Here is a 24,908-nt window from a genome sequence, read left to right as displayed (position 1 = left end):
GGTACACTTTTTTCTGTGAGGTTTTGTTTGCCTCATTAAAAAGATGTGTGTGTGGATAATCAATAATTACCCAGGTGTGCACCCTCACTGTTCACTTACAATGGGTACAAAATTTCATACTTCTGAATTTTTTCTTCTTGGAGTTACTGGCTATCAAACAAACTGCTCTTTTATTATTAGAGATATTACTAGTTTTACTTTAGAAGATGAGACAGATGGAACAGTACATCCCTGAACATTATTATATTAACTTTCTTTAATCTGTGTAAATTTGATGATAATATTCCAGTTTGCTGTGAAGAGGATGCTTCTGATTTATAAAGGAATTTAGATAATTTGTGAGTTGGACAAATAGGGTTCAATTATAATAAATGCAAGATTTTGGATGTGGGTTATTTTAATTTGGATGGGAATGACCTTAACAGTTTCATGAAGAAAAGGACATTGGTATAGTAGTAGTTAAGTCTCTAAAGCTATCCAAACAGTATGATGTTGCTAGTGGTAGGGCAAATAGCAAATACAAGTCTAAAGAGGTTATAATTTAATTATGCAGATCACTGGTTAGGCCATATTTGGTCCGTCATGGGCTCTTCACTTTAGGAAAGACATTGAACTGTTTGAAGGGGTTCAGAGAAGGGTTATTAGAATGGTAATTGGGACAGAGGAATTGACATAGAAGGTTGAAATCTTTATTTTTTTTTAATATAAGAGTTTGTGATTGGGACTGAATGGAATTGTTGGTGCATCATCTGTTTTCATAGTTAAGTGATAACAATAGAACTAGGTGACCGGAGCATAACGTTTCTTAGTCATCTTCAACTAATAGTTTTTTTCTAACGGAGTGATTGGCATTTGGAATGAGTTGCCTTTTGATGTTTTTATATTTGTGTTTTTAATTTATTTATTAATAGTTTTAGGTTAGTTTGGAGGATGGAACAACAGAGATGGACCAATAGGTACAGTTTGTTCTGAAACATTATGTTTACTGGATCTGTGAAATGATCATTGGCTCTACTCCCTCAAGACTTCCTGTTGATGTGGATTCCTGTATATAGTGAGGGGACCTTCCAGAGAAGGTTTTGTACTTTCAATTTACTTCCTCTGGGATCTGAACATCAACCTGCATGTTTGCTGTGTGTTGTAACCCATGAAGGGGAGGAGAGGATGCTGGTGGTTGAGAAGTCCTGCTCCAACACACCACTTTGGCATTGAATTCCTGTAGACAGGCAGTCTTAGTGCGGCCCTCCAAGATCAATTGGCTAGTCCATTTGGGCCAGGGTCAACTGAGTGCCAGCATAGGATGTTCTCAACAGGTGCAGTGGACATTGTCTGATACTGATGTTTGGGTAGTGTTCACGAAATCCTGGTGTCGCTGCAGTGACCTCTTATGACACTGTAGTGTGTCCTCTCGTAGGACTCTATGGTGGGTGGGGTCAGTGGGCACCAAAATATTCTTTTTTTTTTATTATTATGGATACTCCTCAAGTAAATAAAAAAAACAAAGCATGACAGCATAGAGGAAAATCCGCCTCCTGGCAAATGACTGCACATTGATGATGTTGTACAATAAAACTCGTAACTTGAATCACAACCTGTCTCTCTTCAATACTGGCTCTTACACTTATTTTCATGCATCCAGTCAGTCATTTACTGCTTTAGATCTTTATGTCTGTTCCCCTTTGCTTTTCACTTGCTTTTCTTAGGAAGTTGACATCAATCCATGGAGTAGTGATAATTTCCCTATGATATTAAGAGAGATTGGCTGTGGTCAGTGCTACTTGACCCGTGTATCTCAGTGGAAGTTGGACCAGGCCAACTGGCCCTCTTTTATTGCTCTCTTGGAACTTGATCCTGCCATCTTATGTAAATCATCGATAGATGATTGTGTAGCAGTGGTAACTAACTGTATTGTCCAAGCAGCTGCTGGGTGCATCCCAAAAACTTCTACATCTTTCCCATGGCATCCTCGACCTTGGCGGATTTATGCTTGCTTTATAACACGAAAAGCTCAGAAATGTGCTTGTAATAAATTTCATAGATATCCCACACTTACAAACTGCATTGCATTTCAGCAAGCCCGTCTACAGGCTCGGCTAGTTAGACGTAAATGCCAGAAGGAATTTTGTATTAAATATACCTCCAGCATTTCTTCAACCACCAGTCGACTTGGAGTGAGCAACACAAAAACAAGCTTTTCCAAATAAAACTCTATATTGGACTTTGGCTGTCTTGCTTCTGTAAGGATTGGAAAGAGGAAGTTGTTCTAACTAGACTAAGCATTGGTCACAGTTTTTTAACTCATTGTTTTCTTTTATCTGGAACTGATGCACCAGTGTGTAGTTTGTGTAATGCTCGGATCACAATAAGCTACGTTTTACTTTCTTGTCATCTTTCTGACTCTCAACGATGGCACCATTTTGAGCATGTTCTGTTCCAAGGTTTGTCCATAATGTTAGACAATGTTATTGGTGATATGAAACTGTCCACCTTGGTAATGTTTTTAGTTTTTTAAAGGCCATTAATCTTTTTAATGCAATTTAAGTTTTTAATTTATACATCAGATCTTTTTGATGTGGTTCCCTTTTAAAAATCAAAGTTCATCTAGTTTGATTTGAAATTAGAAACTGGCCATAATGTTAAATAATTCAAAACCACGACTGGAAAGGCCAACTTCAGTTAACTAAAGCTGCTGTTTGAGCTACCTGTTAGTTATCCTCGCGAGTTATTATTATAACTTTGCTTCACGTCTTTTAAAACCTTTTTATTACTTTTTTTTTTTGAAAATGACCATAACATCAAATAACTCAGAACCATGACTGGAAAGGCCAACTTAAGCTGACTGACGGTGGTTTTTATACTTACCTGTTAGTCTTCCTGGCGAGTTACGATTATTACAGTTATGCTACATAAAATCCTGTACAACGTGAATTACTCTAGTTTTTCTCTTAATGTTGTCCCCTCGGTGTGGATTCCTGTACGTGGTGAGGGGACCTCCCAGGGAAGGTTCTGTTCTATCTGGTTACCTTCTCTGGGATCTAAACATCCACCCACATGTTTGCCGTGCGTGGCGACCCGTGAAGGGGAGGAGAGGATCCTGGTGGTTGAGGGGTCCAACCCTAACACACCACTTTGGCCTCGAATTCCTGTAGACGGGCAGCCTTTGGGTAGCCCCCCTTGGGTCAATCGGCTGGTCCACTTGGGCTAGAGTCAACCAAGTACCAGTGTTGGAAGTTCTCAATGGGTGTTGTGGACATTGTGCCTGATGCTGGTGTTTGGGTATAGTGCTCACGAAACCCTGGCATTGCTGCATTGTCCTTGCGTGACTTTGTAGTGCGTCCCCTTGTAGGGCTCCATGGTGGGTGGGGTCAGTGGGTACTGAATTTTTTTCTTTTTCCTATGGATCCTCTAAAAAATTTAAATAAAATCATAAAAAAACAGTCAATTGGTAAGCAACCACATCTTGAATACTCAGAACAGCAATCTTCAACATCAGTAACACATGTATCTCATTTTCTTATATTACACTCTCTTTTGGAAAAACCTTTAGGGCAAATGTCCCCTTTTTTTATTCAAAAGGGACTTGCTGGCTCTCCAAAATCAGTAAAGAAACTTCGATCTTGTGACATATTGGTTGAAACATTCACATCCCAACACAGTGAACTCCTCTTGAATTCAAAGGCAATTGGGGATATACCTATTGAGGTTACACCCCATGCTACCTTGAATTCTTCACGAGGAGTTATTGTTGAGAGGGATTTGAAGAATGTCCCTGAGTCAGAGATTCTCGCTGGTCTCTCCACTCAAGGAGTTTATGCAGTGAGGCGCATCTCCACTCGCAAAGATGGAGTTACACTGCCAACAAATACCCTCGTTTTAACATTTACTTCACCACGTGCACTTGCCACCATCAAGGCAGGTTATCTCATTTGCAAGGTTCGGCCATACATACCAAACCCTCTTCGATGTTTCCAATGTCAGAGATTCGGCCACTCAAAGACATCTTGTCGTGGTTCCCTGACATGTGCTCGTTGTGGAGGCAAGGACCACGATGCCTTTGACTGTGACATGAACCCACATTGTGTAAACTGCAATGGTTCTCACCCCTCTTACTTCCATTCTTGCCCAAAATGGTTGGAGGATAAAGAGGTGCAGCGTTTGAAAATGACACATAACATTAGTTATCCTGAGGCTCGGAAATTGCTGTCCATAACTCCATCTCGGACATATGCTGCTGCACTTCATTCCACAACTACAGTGGGAGTGCAGACAGATTTTTCTGTGCCTCCAAGAGAATCGTTTTCAAAACAAATAAAAAGCCTTTTGACCTCTGTGGTTAAAAAGGTTGATGAATCGACTTCCACACCCATCTCTGTTCCTCCCATACCTTCCAACAAACCTCAAGATCCAAGTCCTTCAGTTTCAAATACAGGCATTTCTTCTGATACATCTTTTTCTCCCACCACAAGAGACAAAACAATTATTTGTTTGCATCCTCAGTTACTGGATTCCCCTTTCAATAACAAAAACCTGCCCACCCGACCCAGAACAAGATCCATGGAGGTTGATAGACCTCCTCCGACTAAAGGCAGTAAAGAAAAAAGACGTGGTCGTAAACCGAAGGGTTCTCCAGCCACTTCACCTACCCGTTCTTAAAAATGGCCACCTTGATACAATGGAACTGTCGAGGTTTACGTTCTAATCTGGATATCAAAACGCTGATTGCTTCCTACCATCCTGTTTGTCTTTTTTACAAGAAACATTTCTCAAAACTACTGATACTGTCTCCATTTGGCAGTTTTCTCTGTACAGAAATGACAGGTTGTGTGATGGTCGAGTACATGGAGGGTGGCACTGTTGGTTGATCAGCATGTGCCCACCCTGTCTTTGTCACTCAACACACCCTTGGAGGCTGTAGCCATCCGTGTTTCCTTGGGTCATACCATCACTGTTTGTTCTCTGTACCTCTCCCCTGGAGAGACATATGATCAATCAGATCTTGATGCTCTCGTTGAACAATTGCCATCTCCATTTCTAATCCTAGGGATTTTAATGGACATCATCCCCTCTGGGAAGTGCTATTATTGATGGGAGGGGCCGATCTGTAGAGCGGATGCTCTCTGATCACAATCTTTCTCTTTACAATACTGGTTCTTCCACTTACTTTCATGCACCTAGTCAGTCCTTTACTGCTATTGATCTCTCAGTTTGCTCCCCTTCATTATTCTCCCATTTTTCATGGAGGGTTGACAGTAATTCACTAGGCAGTGATCATTTTCCGATCCTTTTGAGAGAGACTGGCCGGGGTCGATGCCACCCTACCCACGTGCCCCGGTGGAAGCTGGATCAGGCAGACTGGTCCATATTCACTGCACTTGCAGAACTTGATCCTGCCATCGTAAATCAGCCATCAATAGACGACTGTGTAGCAGCGGTAACTGACTGTATTACACATGCAGCTGCTCAGTGTATTCCTAAAACCTCGACACGTTTTCCACGATATCCTCGTCCGTGGTGGAATCCTGCTTGCTACTTAGCACGGAAGGCTCAAAAACGGGCCTAGGATACTTTTCATAGATATCCCACACTTTCAAACCATGTTGCTTTCCAATGGGCCCGTGCACGTGCTAGGTGGGTAAGACGTCAAAGCCAGAAGGAATCTTGGATTAAGTTCACAACCAGCATATCTTCTACCACCAGTTCCAAGATCATATGGGACAGGATTCGAAAGGTTAATGGACACTACAATTCTATCCCCCTCTCAATCTTACTCTCTGATGGTCAGGAGGTGACTGATGTTCGAAACATCGATAACACTCTAGGTGAAAGCTTTTGCCGGGTATCTAGCACTTCTGCTTGTTCCTCCACCTTCTTGGCCATCAAGACTCGGGCAGAGCGATCACTTCTTTCCTTTCCAACTGACTGTTTCTTTGACTATAATTGTCCCTTTACACTGGTGGAACTAAAAATGGCCCTTCATCGGTCTGCCAGTACGTCTGTTGGACGTGATGATATTCATTATGACATGCTGCACCATCTATCTCCTGCTTCTCTTGATGTCCTTCTGATTGTTTTTAACCTGATCTGGAAGGAGAATGTTTTTCCTGATGCCTGGTGCCAGGCTATTATTTTACCTTTCTCTAAGCCAGGGAAAGATCCCAAGATTCCTTCAAACTACTGTCCATTTGCTTTAACGAGCTGTCTCTGTAAGACATTAGAAAGGATGGTTAATGCTCGTCTTGTTTGGTTCCTTGAATCAAACAACTTCCTTTCGCCCACCCAGCACTCCACCACAGACCACCTAATTCATCTTGAAACATCTATCAGAGAAGCCTTTCTCAACTGCCAACATCTTGTATCAATATTCTTTGACATAGAGAAGGCTTATGACACAACATGGAGGTATCGCGTTTTGCGAGACCTCCATACATTTGGGTTACGTGGCCATCTACCCATGTTTATTAAAAATTTTTTAATGGACAGGAGATTCCAAGTTCGTGTGGGTTCGACACTTTCCCGTTCTTTTGTACAGGAACTTGGAGTCCCTCAAGGCTGTGTATTGAGTGTTACACTCTTCAGTATAAAGATAAATGCCATCACTGAACAACTCCCTATCACTATTGCAAATGGGCTGTATGTCGACGACTTTCACATCTCATGTCAGTCGTCAAACATGAGATATATTGAGCGGCAACTACAAACCGCCCTCAATTGTGTACGGAAGTGGACTCTGGCGAACAGCTTTAATTTCTCTCTCTCCAAAACTGTATGCATGCACTTTTGCTATGGACGGGGTATTCACCCTGATCCTGAACTTCATATAGGTGAAGTTTTGCTGCCAGTGGTCCCGGAGACCAAGTTCTTGGGGCTTATCTTTGATCATAAACTGACCTTTATACCACACTTAAAGCAGCTTCGGGTCAAATGCACAAGAGCACTGAACATCCTCCGTGTTCTCTCTTCTACCAGTTGGGGGGGCAGATCGCTGTTCAATGTTAAAGGTATATCGTGCTCTTATTAGATCGATTATGGATCAATGGTCTATGGCTCTGCCAGACCCTCGGCCTTAAAGATGCTGGACCACATTCATCACCAAGGACTTTGACTCTGCACTGGGGCTTTCCGTACCTCTCCAGTTCGAAGTATATACATTGAATCTCATGAACCTTCTCTACACCTTCGCTGTTTGCAACTATCTTTACAATATACTTCGAAACTTCATTCCTTACCAAAGCATCCCACCTGGAAATGTTTTTTTCTTCCTCGATGGGCAGTACTTTTTCAGAACAGACGATCTGTCATTGCTCTGTTTGGCCTTCGTGATCCGGCGCAATTGGATGAGTTGGGTCTGTCCTTGGATAACATTGCAGATTCCACATGTTGGCCCATCCCACCATGGCTTATTACAGCCCCCAAATGTGACCTTTCTTTCAGTCACCTAAAAAAGGCAAATACTCCAGATTGGAAGTACCGCCTTTATTCAATGAATATCTTTCAAACAATCATTCAGTTCCCATTTATACAGATGGTTCCAAATCAGGTAATTCAGTGGGCTCTGCTATGGTTTGCTATGGGTCAGTGGTTGCACGCAGAATCCCTTCTACAGCTTCTGTGTTCACTGCTGAACTGTATGCCATATCTCTTGCCCTGGATCATATTGCAGGTGAGCAGTACTCCAACTGCACTATTTATACTGATTCGCTTAGTTCTATACTTGCCTTGGAATCGCTACACGTTAGCTCACATCCTATTCTCGCTGATATTCGAAACCGACTAGCCCATTTCTCATTAGCAGCTACTTCAATCCAGTTTTTCTGGATACCAGGCCATGTTGGTATTCACGGGAACAAGCTTGCAGACATGGCAGCTAAATATGTCTGCTTCAGCACCATCACTCCTATGCCTATTCCGTACATGGACTATGGTGTTGTCTTCAAAGCTCGGCTCCGTGCCAGCTGGCAGTCCACTTTGAGTGAGCAACGTGACAACAAGCTTTTCCAAATAAAACTCTATATTGGGCACAATCAGAAAAATTGGATGTATCTTTGAATAGCATAGTAGTATCAACATTTCAACCTCTTCCACCATGGCTAATTACTATCACCAACTGTGACCTATCTTTAAGTAATCTTAGGAAAGCTGGTACTCCCAATTGGAAATATTGAGTCATCTGATGAAGGCTGGTACTCCCAATTGGAAATATTGAGTCATCTGATGAAGGCTGGTACTCCCAATTGGAAATATTGAGTCATCTGAAGAAAGCTGGTACTCTCAATTGGAAATATTGAATCATCTGAGGAAGGCCAGTACTCCTGATTGGAAATATTGCTCTTTATTTGCTGAACATCTTTCATAGGATCCATCCATTCCGTATATACAGATGGTTCAGAAGTAGGTGACTCTGTGCCATGGTTTGTTATAGTTTGGTTGTAGCCCACAGAATCCCCTCTACAATTTCTGTGTTCATTGCTGAATTGTATACCATTTCTCTTGCCCTGAATCATATTGTAACTGTACAATATATGAATTGTAAGATCTATACTGATTCACTCATCTGTCTCTTGGCCCTGACATCATTCCATGTTAGTTACCATCCTATTCTTATCACTATCCAAAAAAAAAAAAATTGGCCCATCTTTCTCTGTCATTTATCTCTGTCCAGTTTTTTTTGGATACATGTCATGTTGGTCATTCATGAGTAGTGTCATTGAAAGACAAACAGAACAAACAAAAGGTCATCCACGAGTAGTGTCATTGAAAGACTGACAGAACAAACAAAAGGTCATCCATGAGTGGTGTCATTGAAAGACAGACAGAACAAACAAAAGGTCATTCACGTGTACTGTCTTTGAAAAACAGACAGAACAAACAAAAGGTCATTCATGAGTTGTGTCATTGAAAGACTGACAGAACAAACAAAAGGTCATTCACGTGTACTGTCTTTGAAAGACAGACAGAACAAACAAAAGGCCATCCATGAGTATTGTTTTTGATAGACAGACAGAACAAACAAAAGGTCATCCATGAGTAGTGTCATTGAAAGACTGACAGAACAAACAAAAGGTCATCCATGAGTAGTGTCATTGAAAGACTGACAGAACAAACAAAAGGTCATCCATGAGTAGTGTCATTGAAAGACTGACAGAACAAACAAAAGGTCATTCACGTGTACTGTCTTTGAAAGACAGACAGAACAAACAAAAGGCCATCCATGAGTATTGTTTTTGATAGACAGACAGAACAAACAAAAGGCCATCCATGAGTATTGTTTTTGATAGACAGACAGAACAAACAAAAGGTCATCCACGAGTTGTGTCATTGAAAGACAGACAGAACAAACAAAAGGTCATCCACGAGTAGTGTCATTGAAAGACAGACAGAACAAACAAAAGGTCATCCACGAGTAGTGTCATTGAAAGACAGACAGAATAAACAAAAGGTCATCCATGAGTTCTGTCTTTGAAAGACAGACAGAACAAACAAAAGGTCATCCACGAGTTGTGTCATTGAAAGACAGACAGAACAAACAAAAGGTCATCCACGAGTTGTGTCATTGAAAGACAGACAGAACAAACAAAAGGTCATCCACGAGTTGTGTCATTGAAAGACAGACAGAACAAACAAAAGGTCATCCACAAGTAGTGTCACTGAAAGACAGAACAAACAAAAGGTCGTCCATGAGTATTGTTTTTGATAGACAGACAGAACAAACAAAAGGTCATCCACATCTACTGTCTTTGAAAGACAGACAGAACAAACAAAAGGTCATTCACGTGTACTGTCTTTGAAAAACAGACAGAACAAACAAAAGGTCATTCATGAGTTGTGTCATTGAAAGACTGACAGAACAAACAAAAGGTCATTCACGTGTACTGTCTTTGAAAGACAGACAGAACAAACAAAAGGCCATCCATGAGTATTGTTTTTGATAGACAGACAGAACAAACAAAAGGTCATCCATGAGTAGTGTCATTGAAAGACTGACAGAACAAACAAAAGGTCATCCACGAGTTGTGTCATTGAAAGACAGACAGAACAAACAAAAGGTCATCCACGAGTTGTGTCATTGAAAGACAGACAGAACAAACAAAAGGTCATCCACAAGTAGTGTCACTGAAAGACAGAACAAACAAAAGGTCGTCCATGAGTATTGTTTTTGATAGACAGACAGAACAAACAAAAGGTCATCCACATCTACTGTCTTTGAAAGACAGACAGAACAAACAAAAGGTCATTCACGTGTACTGTCTTTGAAAAACAGACAGAACAAACAAAAGGTCATTCATGAGTTGTGTCATTGAAAGACTGACAGAACAAACAAAAGGTCATTCACGTGTACTGTCTTTGAAAGACAGACAGAACAAACAAAAGGCCATCCATGAGTATTGTTTTTGATAGACAGACAGAACAAACAAAAGGTCATCCATGAGTAGTGTCATTGAAAGACTGACAGAACAAACAAAAGGTCATCCATGAGTAGTGTTATTGAAAGACTGACAGAACAAACAAAAGGTCATCCATGAGTAGTGTCATTGAAAGACTGACAGAACAAACAAAAGGTCATCCATGAGTAGTGTCATTGAAAGACTGACAGAACAAACAAAAGGTCATTCACGTGTACTGTCTTTGAAAGACAGACAGAACAAACAAAAGGTCATCCACGTCTACTGTCTTTGAAAGACAGACAGAACAAACAAAAGGTCATCCACGAGTTGTGTCATTGAAAGACAGACAGAACAAACAAAAGGTCATCCATGAGTTCTGTCTTTGAAAGACAGAACAAACAAAAGGTCATCCACGAGTTGTGTCATTGAAAGACAGACAGAACAAACAAAAGGTCATCCACAAGTAGTGTCACTGAAAGACAGAACAAACAAAAGGTCGTCCATGAGTATTGTTTTTGAAAGACAGACAGAACAAACAAAAGGTCATCCACGAGTTGTGTCATTGAAAGACAGACAGAACAAACAAAAGGTCATCCACGAGTAGTGTCATTGAAAGACAGACAGAATAAACAAAAGGTCATCCATGAGTTCTGTCTTTGAAAGACAGACAGAACAAACAAAAGGTCATCCACGAGTTGTGTCATTGAAAGACAGACAGAACAAACAAAAGGTCATCCACAAGTAGTGTCACTGAAAGACAGAACAAACAAAAGGTCGTCCATGAGTATTGTCTTTGGAAAACAGAACAAATGAAAGGTTATCCCCTGAGTACTATCTTTATATAACATTATAAAACATTTCCAAAATGCTGCCCAATGGCATAGTTGTAAATGTGTTTACATGTTCATATCCCATACCGCATATTTCCAATGAACAAAAAATAATTTAAACATGTTTTCACATATTTGATAGGGGATGCAATAGTTCGTATAACTCCTTTGAATTTTACACAACTGTATGATACCAAAAAAGTGTTTCAATTTTACATGATGAGAACGATTATCAGTGATGTCGAGAAAACCCACTTGTAGAGAAAAATATATATATAAAAACGGTTCGTTTGGGTTGAGAAAAATTTTTTTATTCCCTCCTCTACGTAAAAAAATTCTCAACTCAAATGAGCCGTTTTTACATATAATGAGAATGATTGTGTTCTGCATGACAATTTACACCAAATTGGCCTTTTGTGTCAATTACATTTGTATTTTATATGTCTGTAAATTCGGGACAGCAAGTGCTAAAGTCCTATTTTAAGTTTTTAACTTGTATAGAATCGAATTGTCATGCGCTATTGACTTGTTAATGAAATTTAATACCTTCCATCACCAAGTTATACAAAATCTGAAGAAGTTATGCGAATTAAGCGATTAAAATATGCAAAATAATGCATTCCTATTTGTCAGTGTCATCAAGCAGCATATTTCTTAGTTCATATGCTCCAACAGCAGTAAGTCTGAAGGTTTATTGTATAGCGCTAAAATCTCGTTTCAATACTCTCGGTGGGGACACAACAGACAGCCTCTTATGTAGCTTTGAGCATAACAACAAATATTAAAAGGTAAAAATTTATATACTTTTAAAACTGTGTGTAAAATCAGTATTTCGCCATAATTTGTCTGACAGTGTTTTCTTTGAATCCATGTAGTATTCTCATAATAAGCCAGAATGAATGTGTGTACAAATATTATTTCACCATTATTTAACTGTTAGTGTGATTTTTAAGTTAAGCGATATTCAATCGATATAATATTCTGCAAAAGAGAAAAATAGAACTTTACAACATATGAAAATGTGAAGTAAAGAAATTATTAATCGAAAGATGATACCTAGTATCCTATCAATATCACAAAAATAATAAAACCAAAAGATTAAAAGAATGTCACATACACAATATTTTGAAATTACGAAGTAGAAGTGTTTAAAATGCCACTTCTGTTTTTTTTAAGTTTAACAAATGACTATTCAAAAGTTATTAACTATTAATAATACTTACGTGAATTATTTCTTTCTTCCCAAAATCACGAAAGCTACTATAAAGATAAACCCAGTTTGTCTACAAGTATAATAATAAAATACCAGAAACCAAAACCAAGCGTGGACGTTTTTCTTAGCTTCTATTGGTTCCTAAAATAAGCGTTTCTTTCCTTATGTAATTGCACTGAGGCTAAACTGCAAACTTTTATTGATAACTACGATGGTGATAAGTTACATGAACATGTGATTTAACAATTTGAATTACTTTTCGACGATAATACTATGTAACAAAATTTTTACTGTTTTTTGTTCTTTCACAGAAAGTGTTTTTTCCCAATTGATAAATTGACAGCATGATGAACAAAATCTACACAATTCTTGTTGACAAGAAACCCACTTGAAGTAAAAATGTATCTCAGAACAGCTAATATGGGTATTGACACTTATTGACAAGGAGAGAACAATGTTTATACCTTCGTAAGTTATCTTATTAACCTGAAGATGACCTAGGAAGGTTGAGACATTGTTCTTTCAATAAGTGTTAATACCTATACCAGCCATTCTAAGATACAAAAAAATTATACATTCACAGAATAGGTAAAAAATATGTACTTGCATACCATAGTTTAATTTTAAGTAATTTTTGATTCTGTTGTAAGGATGAAGTTAAATGTCAAAAATGACTGGAAAACCTTCTTAATGATATGATAAAATATTGACTAAAGATTTTAGTGTTAAGGTTTTACAATTAATGTATTACTTTAACTGTTGCATGTTAAGACTTGTCCATGAGAACTGTATTGTATGATCAAGTGATGTAGGTAAATGTACTTGAACAAACTGTTTAATGAGTTAACAGTTTCATTAATCCTTGTGTTACAGGGTTGGTATGATATATGCATTTGTTTAAACATTTGTACTCTAAAATTTGATACAACATGTATCTTCACAAAATTTGGTAGAATTTAGTGAAGATTACGAGTATTTCATATATAAAAAAAGTCAGATTTTTTAATTAAATATTTTTAGTAGAGATTTGTTCATAGAAATAGTCTGATTCATTACTAGGCTGAGGGCAAAGTGATTTCATGTTATGATTAAAAACCAATCTTTCATGTATTACCTGTGTAACTTTTAAAACCTCCTAAATATGGTTTAAATGTTTGTTTCACCAAAACTTTATATAATATGTTATTTTCTCTACTTTGTGTGGGGTATCCAATCTTGTAACCTTCATAAAAAAATTAGGAAATAAATATAAATTATATATTTTGTGCAAGAATGACTATATATTATAACATGAAAATACAACTGTTTAGTGTAAGTCGCTTAAGTTTCATAATCATATGTATGAATTTATTATTTTTATTATATTGACCTACAAGTCATGTCTTCCTAACTTGGATTGATGGCAGTGCATGTGCACTAATGTTATGTATCCAGTAATACAAAACTGACCTTTGGTCTTCCCTATCTTAGCTGTGTTTCAGTGGACTAGTGTTTTGTAATATGCAGTCACATTTCAATTATTAATATCAGGAAATAAATTATTTTTCTTAAAATATAGAATAATAAACAATTATCTCTTCTTCCGATGATTTTTGAATTTTGTTCTTGTTGGACATGGTTGCTAAACCTTTCAAAAGAAAATTTTGCATATAGAAGATATCAAACAATAATTTTAGATTTGTTTTATACAGTTGATGAAAATAATAACTAACAATACTGATACCATAGAAGTTCACTGCATATTATTAAACTTGGTAACTAAGCTGTATATTGGTTAAAACAATATTAAACTTTGAGCACACTATAAATACAATCTACCTTCTTGAAATCTTGCTTTGAAAGAATATGGTAACGTTTTCACAGATCAAAATCACTAAGAAAACCACTATGGGGACATTCTAAGCTGTTCATTGGTTATTTACATATCGTGTATTGAAGTAAGTGTACATAAGGGACCATTTCAAAAGATGGGAAGACATGAACAGGGCCATTGTGTTTCATTCAGTACATAAGCCATATCTCAACAAATATAAAGATACCAAGTTCCTTTTTTACAGTTTAGGTTGTTAATATTAGTAAGTTGAGTTCCTAATTTGTATGAAACTATAGACTTAGTATTCTGACATCAGAAACATTTACTTTTTAAACAGTGCTACACTTAACATGCCATGTGACTCACTAATATATATTTGTTATTTTAATATTTACTTTTAAATTAAGAAATTAACTAATATACAATATTAACGTTTGAATTACAATCTACAATTTGATTCCAAACTTACTGACATTAGTTTAATAAAAGTTTGAATGCAAATCAACAAACATGATGACATGACCTTTGACCTATCATAAAAGAATTAAAAGACTTGTAAATGATATCTCAATCATCTCCACCAACAGAATTAAAATAAAGTTTTTCAATAAGCCAGATGGCAGTTGAACAGTAAAACATTTCTAACAAAGTGTTTTAAAATTCTCTAGTGCATTCCTACATGTGTTTGAGCATTATATACGTAAATAAATGTTGGCTACTTTACTGTCTAATACAAAGGTTTGGGGAACTTAGGTTTACTACATCAAGACATTTTGTATCATAGTTATTAGAATCTGATAATAAATTTGCAATACCTTTTAATAATAATAATAAGAGATTTTGGAATTTTTCTTACTGAATGTCAAGGCAAATTTTTTGTCTCTCACATTTGTTGGAGTGTGACAGTCAATTATGAGTTCATATTATTTATAAAGACATTACGAAGTTAGGCACCTCTTATGTCAATAAATTAGAGGATGCTTCATGTTGTTGCTAGGGTTTCTCATATGCTTTATTATAAATATCGTCAAGATGTTTGACAAACTGAAGTATGTTTTTCTTTGACATAGAGTTTGAAGAAAAACATTACAATTTAAGAAATTGTGTTATGAGGTAATTTTTCCTGAATTAAAAACAACAAATGAGAAACTTGTTTCATTGAATTCTCTTGGTGTTCCAAACATGTGTTTTTCTTATAGATTAAAAGAAGAGAAAGAGTTGTTTTTTTTAGTGTAGGATAACATAGTGATAACATGTTATTCACATTTTAAAACCAGGAAAAGTAAAACCTGAACTTGTTTATAGAAACTTGTAAATGAGTACATATGATAAGGATAACATATTATTGACACTTTAAAACCAGGAAAAGTAAAACCTGAACTTGTTTATAGAAACGTGTAAATGAGTACATATGATAAGGATAACATATTATTGACACTTTAAAACCAGGAAAAGTAAAACCTGAACTTGTTTGTGGAAACTTGTAAATGAGTACATATGATAAGGATAACATATTATTGACATTTTAAAACCAGTGAGAGTAAAACTTGTTTGTAGAAACTTGTAAATGAGTACATATGATAAGGATAACATATTATTGACACTTTAAAACCAGTGAGAGTAAAACCTGAGCTTGTTTGTAGAAACTTGTCAATGAGTACATATGATAAGGATAACATATTATTGACACTTTAAAACCAGTGAGAGTAAAACCTGAACTTGTTTGTAGAAACTTGTAAATGAGTACATATGATAAGGATAACATATTATTGACATTTTAAAACCAGTGAGAGTAAAACTTGTTTGTAGAAACAGGTGTAAATGATGATAACATATTATTGACACTTGGTGAAAACTGTGTGTAAATGATGATAACATGTTATTGACACTTGGTGAAAACTGTGTGTAAATGATGATAACATATTATTGACACTTGGTGAAAACTGTGTGTAAATGATGATAACATATTATTGACACTTGGTGAAAACTGTGTGTAAATGATGATAACATATTATTGACACTTGGTGAAAACTGTGTAAATGATGATAACATATTATTGACACTTGGTGAAAACTGTAAATGATGATAATATATTATTGACACTTGGTGAAAACTGTGTAAATGATGATAACATATTATTGACACTTGGTGAAAACTGTGTAAATGATGATAACATATTATTGACACTTGGTGAAAACTGTGTAAATGATGATAACATATTATTGACACTTGGTGAAAACTGTGTAAATGATGATAACATATTATTGACACTTGGTGAAAACTGTGTAAATGATGATAACATATTATTCACACTTGGTGAAAACTGTGTGTAAATGATGATAACATATTATTCACACTTGGTGAAAACTGTGTAAATGATGATAACATATTATTGACACTTGGTGAAAACTGTGTGTAAATGATGATAACATATTATTGACACTTGGTGAAAACTGTGTGTAAATGATGATAACATATTATTGACACTTGGTGAAAACTGTGTGTAAATGATGATAACATATTATTGACACTTGGTGAAAACTGTGTAAATGATGATAACATATTATTGACACTTGGTGAAAACTGTGTGTAAATGATGATAACATGTTATTGACACTTGGTGAAAACTGTGTGTAAATGATGATAAGATATTATTGACACTTGGTGAAAACTGTGTCATACTTTTAAGTTTCACAGATTTTTTTTACACTTGACAATTTGTCATGTATCTTGAGTAAGACTTTATTTGAAGTATTTAAACTGGCCAAACTTATCAAATATATCGTGAGATGTTTATAAAGTAATGAAAGTTGTATAATATTTACAGTAGTACCAAACAATATTGCTTTGTGTATAAATGTGGGCTGTTGGAGCACCAATGATCATTAGGTTTCTAAAACTATATGACTGTTGTTTACAGGGCTCATAATGAGCCAAACACAAAATGCTTAAAAATATACCATGAATATCTTAATTAATCCAATTTATGCATATAGAATATGTAATGTTTTGATCATTTCTTAACAGTGGGTGTTGTAGAGTTATTTGTGTAATATAATGTTAATACTGTGAAAGTGTCTGTGTCCAAGAATCCTTATTAACTTGTTTTTAAACAGGTTAAATTTTTTTGCAGGTAAACAGTACTTGTTTAATTAGATGTTGCTAAATGTTGAAGTTCTTTGTTTGGATGGTATTGGTACAAACTGTGTGGATGTCCCACTACCATTTAACTTGTTTCTTTGTTTGGATGGTATCAGTACAAACTGTGTGGATGTACCACTACCATTTAACTTGTTTCTTTGTTTGGATGGTATCGGTACAAACTGTGTGGATGTACCACTACCATTTAACTTGTTTCTTTGTTTGGATGGTATTGGTACAAACTCTGTGGATGTACCACTACCATTTAACTTGTTTCTTTGTTTGGATGGTATCGGTACAAACTGTGTGGATGTACCACTACCATTTAACTTGTTCCTTTGTTTGGATGGTATTGGTACAAACTGTGTGGATGTACCACTACCATTTAACTTGTTTCTTTGTTTGGATGGTATTGGTACAAATTGTGTGGATGTACCACCACCAGTTAACTTGTTTCTTTGGTTGGATGGTACTGGTACAAACTGTGTGGATGTACCACTACCATTTAACTTGTTTTTTTGTTTGGATGGCATCAGTACAAACTCTGTGGATGTACCACTTCCACTTAACTTGTTTCTTTGTTTGGATGGTATCAGTACAAACTGTGTGGATGTACCACTACCATTTAACTTGTTTCTTTGTTTGGATGGTATCAGTACAAACTCTGTGGATGTGCCACTACCATTTAACTTGTTTCATTGTTTGGATGGTATTGGTACAAATTGTGTGGATGTACCACCACCATTTAACTTGTTTCTTTGGTTGGATGGTACTGGTACAAACTGTGTGGATGTACCACTACCATTTAACTTGTTTTTTTGTTTGAAAGGTATCGGTACAAACTCTGTGGATGTACTGATGTTTCACATTGAACATGAGAATGTGAACTAATGTGTTTTTAGTAATTGTACACATATGAAATATCTTAGTCATAAATTAATGATTGTTTTGTTGTCTTTTAATTTATAGAATCATCACCATATGCATTCATTTGTAAATTTGCATAAATTTATTTTGTGATTAAAAAAAAATTCAACATTAATTTTTAATGATGTCTTTATTTCCTCAGGATTGTCGTGGGACTTTTCCATTGGTTAAATGTACCTATTGCAGGACTGAATTTCAGCAGGATAGGTGAGATGAATACTTTGTAAGATACGTGAGTGTATTTTTATTACATTGTTAAATCCTCTTAAGTAATAGAATATTCAGCAAATTATTATGACGCAAGTACCTTGCATACAACTATTTACAATTTCCTTGTATTTTAGCAAATGTGTACCTCACATACAACTTTTTCTAAGTACTTTATATTTGGTATATTTATAACTTAAGAATTATTGTATGTACTTACATTTTTGTACTTGGTGTATTAAAATTCTGCTAACAGTTTGGTTTCTTTGGTAACAGCAAAGGAAGTACAACATCTGTGTGCAAGAAATGTGAACAGAATGTGAAACTATACGGGAAGGTATCAACACTCAATAACAGTTATTTCTGTACAATTTTTTATCAGTGAAACAACATTTTATATTTTAAGCATATATAATTATAACAGTTTGATATCCTGTTAAAAATTTAAATTGTAATAATGTTAGGGATGTAACTAAAAATGTGGCTGCTATTTAAAATTAATAGTAACAGTGTATGTTTGTAGAAGATTTCTTAAGATGATTTTGGTTATTTATTTATTTCTGCCTGTACTTTGAGTGTATCTCATTATATATTGTTTGTTCTATGGTCCTCAATCTGTAAGATGACTTTGGTTATTTTATTTCTGTCTGTACATTGAGTGTAGTTTATTAGTTATTATTTGTTTTATAGCCCTCAGCCTGTGAGTACTGTAATATTATCGCTGCTTTTATTGGTACAAAATGTCAACGCTGTACGAACTCAGAAAAGAAATACGGACCTCCGATGACTTGTGAACAGTGCAAACAAAGATGTGCATTTGATCGCAAGGATGAGAGCCGGAAAAAGGTATTGTCACTAATAAACAGAGATATTTTTAAACAGTAAGTGATACTTAGACTGTCTAGTTGTGATCAGTGTTTACCAGTTGATTGTTGAAATCAATTATTTGTGTGATTTCTTCCACCTGTTACAGGTTGATGGAAAACTTCTCTGCTGGTTGTGTACTCTTTCTTACAAGAGAGCTTTGGCTAAAGCCAAACAAAATGATCATGCAAGACACTCAAGAAGTTCTATTCACAAGAGTCATCGCCGTTCAAGCTCAAGTTCTCATAACCGCAAACACAATTTAACTCGTACGTCCAACACCAAGTAAGGTTTGGGTCAGATGTTTTGCGGCATAAATTTTAATTTCTGTTGAATTTTTACTTGCAGTTTGTAGTTGTTTTAAGAAATTCTAACATAAATTCAGGTGTTAGAGACGTGTTCAGAAACGTCTCTATTTCTTCAACCATGTCTTTTAAGCTTGCTATTTATGGTTTACTAGTGAAAAACGTGTTGTCTGCAAGTTTGAATTGTGTCACAAACAAGTAAAATTAGCATATACTGAATTTTTTTTAATGTTGTAGGATTGTTGTGACCATTTTTAATTTTTAAATATTTTACTTTCAGAAGCTCAGATAATTCGAGTTCAAAAAAACAAAGATTGGACTTGAAAAAATCTGCCAATGGTACACTTCCTCCAAGGTATTTTTTATACCAAACATGTGTTTATTAGCTGTGGAAAGAACTGTCAACCTGTATTTTTATTATAGTTCCTTATAAGAGTCATTTTTAAATAGTACGTTTGTTGTCAGCATAAAAGTCAAATTAACGAAGAATCAGTTGTTAGATGTGTTACTTGTAGAAAAGGATCATTTTCATTAAACAAAAACTGGCTTGTTACTTGTGAGCTTCAAAACAGATTATAATGTCAGACAAAAAATAACTTGTATGTATATCACATTTACTCATAAGTACTTTCTTAAACATTAGATTGTCTATTTCCGTATATTAATCTGGTACAAAATGATTACAACAATGTTTTTAGTGCCACCGAAAGTGCCCTGCTGGATCCTAATAGCAGTGACCATGTGGTTGCCATCACCCAGTTAAAGGAACAAGTAGCTATGCTTCAAAAACAGTTGTTGCAGAAAGATCAGCTACTTCTAAACAAAGAAAAACAGGTATGTACATACTTATGTGTTTATGTGGGAGATGTACATGCTTGTGTGTTTATGTGTGAGATGTACATGGTTGTGTGTTTGTGTGATAGATATACAGGTATGTACATGTGTGTTTATGTCAGTTTGCTGAAATTGTAAAGGGATAAATCTCTGATATATGATGTACTTTTATGGATGCTACAAGTTTACTGTATAGAATCTACTATAGAATCTTTGTGGATAATACACTATTTACCATGTACCATTTAGTGTAGTATCTTTGTGGTTGATACACTTTACCATGTAGTGTCAAGTGTAGTATCTTTGTGGGTGGTACACTGTTTACCATGTACCATCTTGTATAGTATCTTTGTGGAAGAGAAACTGTGAACCATGTAGCATCTGGTATAGAATCTTTGTGGATGATACACTGTGAACCATGTAGCATCTAGTATAGAATCTTTGTGGATGATAATGCTGTGAACCATGTAGGGTCTAGTATAGAATCTTTGTGGATGATACACTGTTAGCCATGTAGGGTCTAGTATAGAATCTTTGTGGATGATACACTGTTAACCATGTAGGGTCTAGTATAGAATCTTTGTGGATGATACACTGTTAACCATGTAGCATCTGGTATAGAATCTTTGTGGATGGTACACTGTTTACCATGTAGCATCTGGTATAGAATCTTTGTGGATGGTAGACTGTGAACTATGTAGCATCTGGTATAGAATCTTTGTGGATGGTACACTGTGAACCATGTAGCATCTGGTATAGAATCTTTGTGGATGGTACACTGTGAACCATGTAGCATCTGGTATAGAATCTTTGTGGATGGTACACTGTGAACCATGTAGCATCTGGTATAGAATCTTTGTGGATAATACATTGTGAGCCATGTAGCATCTGGTATAGTATTTATGTTGAATCCTTTCTCAGTAGGTGGGACTATGTATGCCATGGTCTTTTGGGGATTTTTTTAACTTTAATAAAAAACTATTATTTATATATATAACAATGAAATTGCTATCACAAATGGTTTATACTTGAAATTATAATATTGTGTGTTTTAATTTTTTAATATCTAAGGATGTGTGTGTGTTTTGTATAAAAAGCAAAATATCAGTATGTGTGTGTTACATAACACTTCCTCGTGTTTTGTTGCACTGTGTATATTTTTAAACATCTACACAAAAGTTAGAATATAAATTTAGATTCTGTCATTGTGTGTTTATCAAATCAACTAGTTCAGTGCTTTCTCCTACTTCAGTTGTTATGTGCCTCTTCTGTAGTGTTACTTACTTTTATTAAGTGTGTTTTTATAGCCAATAAAATCAACTAGTTCAGTGCTTTCTCCTACTTCAGTCGTTATGTGCCTCTTCTGTAGTGTTACTTACGTTTATTAAGGGTGTTTTTATAGCCAATAAAAAGTACAAATTGTACTTTACGTGATTCCAAAAGTTATCTGTAAAGATCTTGGAAGATAAAGTAATAATTTTGTTGAATTGTGACGATCAACTTGTTGCTCTGAGCGAATTTTAATTTTTTAACACAAAATATTTTTATTTATAAACTAAAGCAAGCTTCAGCCTTGTCTTTATGTAAAATTAAAGTTGTTTAATTTTTTCTTTCTAAAACATATGTTTCAAGCTTACAAAAGTTATATTCATTCACCATCCCCTCATAAAACAAAAATGAGTCTTAGCTACAACAGCATGTGACAGAAAAATATATTCCTATCACCATAATTTTGGGTATGTACTAGAAATTATTGTTTTCTGTGTCTTAAGAAAAATAACTGAATTTTAACATTTAAAAGTAAATATGTAATGTATTTAAAATGTTATTGTAGATAGCAAATAATTACAGTAGATTCGGTCACCCCTTGAAAGCGGTCATTCAATCACAGTCCCTTTTTTTGTTTACATAATCCATAATTACGTACAGTGGAACTCCTCTAATCAGGCCAGTTTGTCTCAGTTCTGAAGGTGGCTGCTTTAGAGGGGTTCCATTGTATTACAGTTACATTGTAGGATTGTCTAGCTAAGCCTAAGAGAGCTTGTGTTTTTCTGTCTAAAACTGAGGTAAGATAAAAGTAAATGATTCAACATTAGAAACTTCATAACTTGTTTAACCCTAACATTTATAAATGTACAGTAAAAGAAATCAATGAAAAGTTGTATGAACTTGTTTATATAAAGGTATGCAACTGTTTACAATGTTCATTTATGTAAAGTTTGTATAGAGTTGTTCAAGAATCTGAACAACTTTCATAAAACACATAAAGTTGTAAGATTTTGTAGTTATGAAGTCAGTCAAATTGACCTATTTAATTTTATTAATTTAGATTTTGTAGTTATGAAGTCAGTTAAATTGACCTATTTCATTTTATTAATTTAGATTTTGTAGTTATGAAGTCAGTCAAATTGATCTGTTTCATTTTATTAATTTAGATTTTGTAGTTGTGAAGTCAGTCAAATTGACCTATTTCATTTTATTAATTTAGATTTTGTAGTTATGAAGTCAGTCAAATTGATCTGTTTCATTTTATTAATTTAGGTTTTGTAGTTATGAAGTCAGTCAAATTGACCTATTTCATTTTATTAATTTAGATTTTGTAGTTATGAAGTCAGTTAAATTGATCTGTTTCATTTTATTTAGATTTTGTAGTTATGAAGTCAGTCAAATTGATCTGTTTCATTTTATTAATTTAGGTTTCATAGTTATGAAGTCAGTCAAATTGATCTGTTTCATTTTATTAATTTAGGTTTCATAGTTATGAAGTCAGTCAAATTGATCTGTTTCATTTTATTAATTTAGGTTTCATAGTTATGAAGTCAGTCAAATTGATCTGTTTCATTTTATTAATTTAGGTTTCATAGTTATGAAGTCAGTCAAATTGATCTGTTTCATTTTATTAATTTAGGTTTCGTAGTTATGAAGTCAGTCAAATTGATCTGTTTCATTTTATTAATTTAGGTTTCGTAGTTATGAAATCAGTCAAATTGATCTGTTTCATTTTATTAATTTAGGTTTCGTAGTTATGAAATCAGTCAAATTGATCTGTTTCATTTTATTAATTTAGGTTTCGTAGTTATGAAGTCAGTCGAATTGACCTATTTCATTTTATTAATTTAGATTTCGTAGTAATGAAGTCAGTCAAATTGACCTATTTCATTTTATTAATTTAGATTTTGTAGTAATGAAGTCAGTCAAATTGACCTATTTCATTTTATTAATTTAGATTTTGTAGTAATGAAGTTGGTCAAATTGACCTATTTCATTTTATTAATTTAGATTTTGTAGTCGTGAAGTCGGTCAAGTTGACCTATTTCATTTTATTAATTTAGATTTTTTAGTCGTGAAGTCGCTCAAGTTGACCTATTTCATTTTATTAATTTCGATTTTGTAGTTGTGAAGTCGGTCAAATTGACCTATTTCAGTTTATTAATTTAGATTTTGTAGTTATGAAGTCAGTCAAATTGACCTATTTCATTTTATTAATTTAGATTTTGTAGTTATGAAGTCAGTCAAATTGACCTATTTCATTTTATTAATTTAGATTTTGTAGTTATGAAGTCAGTCAAATTGATCTGTTTCATTTTATTAATTTAGATTTTGTAGTTGTGAAGTCAGTCAAATTGATCTGTTTCATTTTATTAATTTAGATTTTGTAGTTGTGAAGTCAGTCAAATTGATCTGTTTCATTTTATTAATTTAGGTTTTGTAGTTATGAAGTCAGTCAAATTGACCTATTTCATTTTATTAATTTAGATTTTGTAGTTATGAAGTCAGTCAAATTGACCTATTTCATTTTATTAATTTAGATTTTGTAGTTATGAAGTCAGTCAAATTGACCTATTTCATTTTATTAATTTAGATTTTGTAGTTATGAAGTCAGTCAAATTGACCTATTTCATTTTATTAATTTAGATTTTGTAGTTATGAAGTCAGTTAAATTGATCTGTTTCATTTTATTTAGATTTTGTAGTTATGAAGTCAGTCAAATTGATCTGTTTCATTTTATTATTTTAGGTTTCATAGTTATGAAGTCAGTCAAATTGATCTGTTTCATTTTATTAATTTAGGTTTCGTAGTTATGAAGTCAGTCAAATTGATCTGTTTCATTTTATTAATTTAGGTTTCATAGTTATGAAGTCAGTCAAATTGACCTATTTCATTTTATTAATTTAGATTTTGTAGTTATGAAGTCAGTCAAATTGATCTGTTTCATTTTATTAATTTAGGTTTCAGAGTTATGAAATCAGTCAAATTGATCTGTTTCATTTTATTAATTTAGGTTTCGTAGTTATGAAGTCAGTTGAATTGACCTATTTCATTTTATTAATTTAGATTTTGTAGTAATGAAGTCAGTCAAATTGACCTATTTCATTTTATTAATTTAGATTT

The 24,908-nt window shown here is 34.7% G+C and overlaps 1 protein-coding gene across 4 annotated transcripts in view; it reads left to right on the top strand.

The window, feature by feature from the left end:
- The window catches only part of LOC143250420 (protein FAM76A-like), a 42,376-nt gene that overhangs the window by 3,720 nt on the left and 13,748 nt on the right, over positions 1-24,908 (top strand). For all 4 annotated transcript variants that reach the window (XM_076500890.1, XM_076500889.1, XM_076500888.1 and 1 more), the window contains exons 3-8: positions 18,449-18,513; positions 18,790-18,850; positions 19,204-19,359; positions 19,487-19,662; positions 19,963-20,037; positions 20,381-20,516. In XM_076500890.1, the coding sequence (XP_076357005.1) occupies positions 18,449-18,513; positions 18,790-18,850; positions 19,204-19,359; positions 19,487-19,662; positions 19,963-20,037; positions 20,381-20,516 (669 nt within the window). The remainder of the gene's footprint in view (positions 1-18,448; positions 18,514-18,789; positions 18,851-19,203; positions 19,360-19,486; positions 19,663-19,962; positions 20,038-20,380; positions 20,517-24,908) is intronic.

This window comes from Tachypleus tridentatus, chromosome 5, assembly GCF_004210375.1.
Source record: "Tachypleus tridentatus isolate NWPU-2018 chromosome 5, ASM421037v1, whole genome shotgun sequence".
Taxonomy (NCBI): domain Eukaryota; kingdom Metazoa; phylum Arthropoda; class Merostomata; order Xiphosura; family Limulidae; genus Tachypleus; species Tachypleus tridentatus.
Note: the sequence above shows the minus strand (reverse complement) of the source record. Positions and strands in the feature narration are given on the sequence as shown.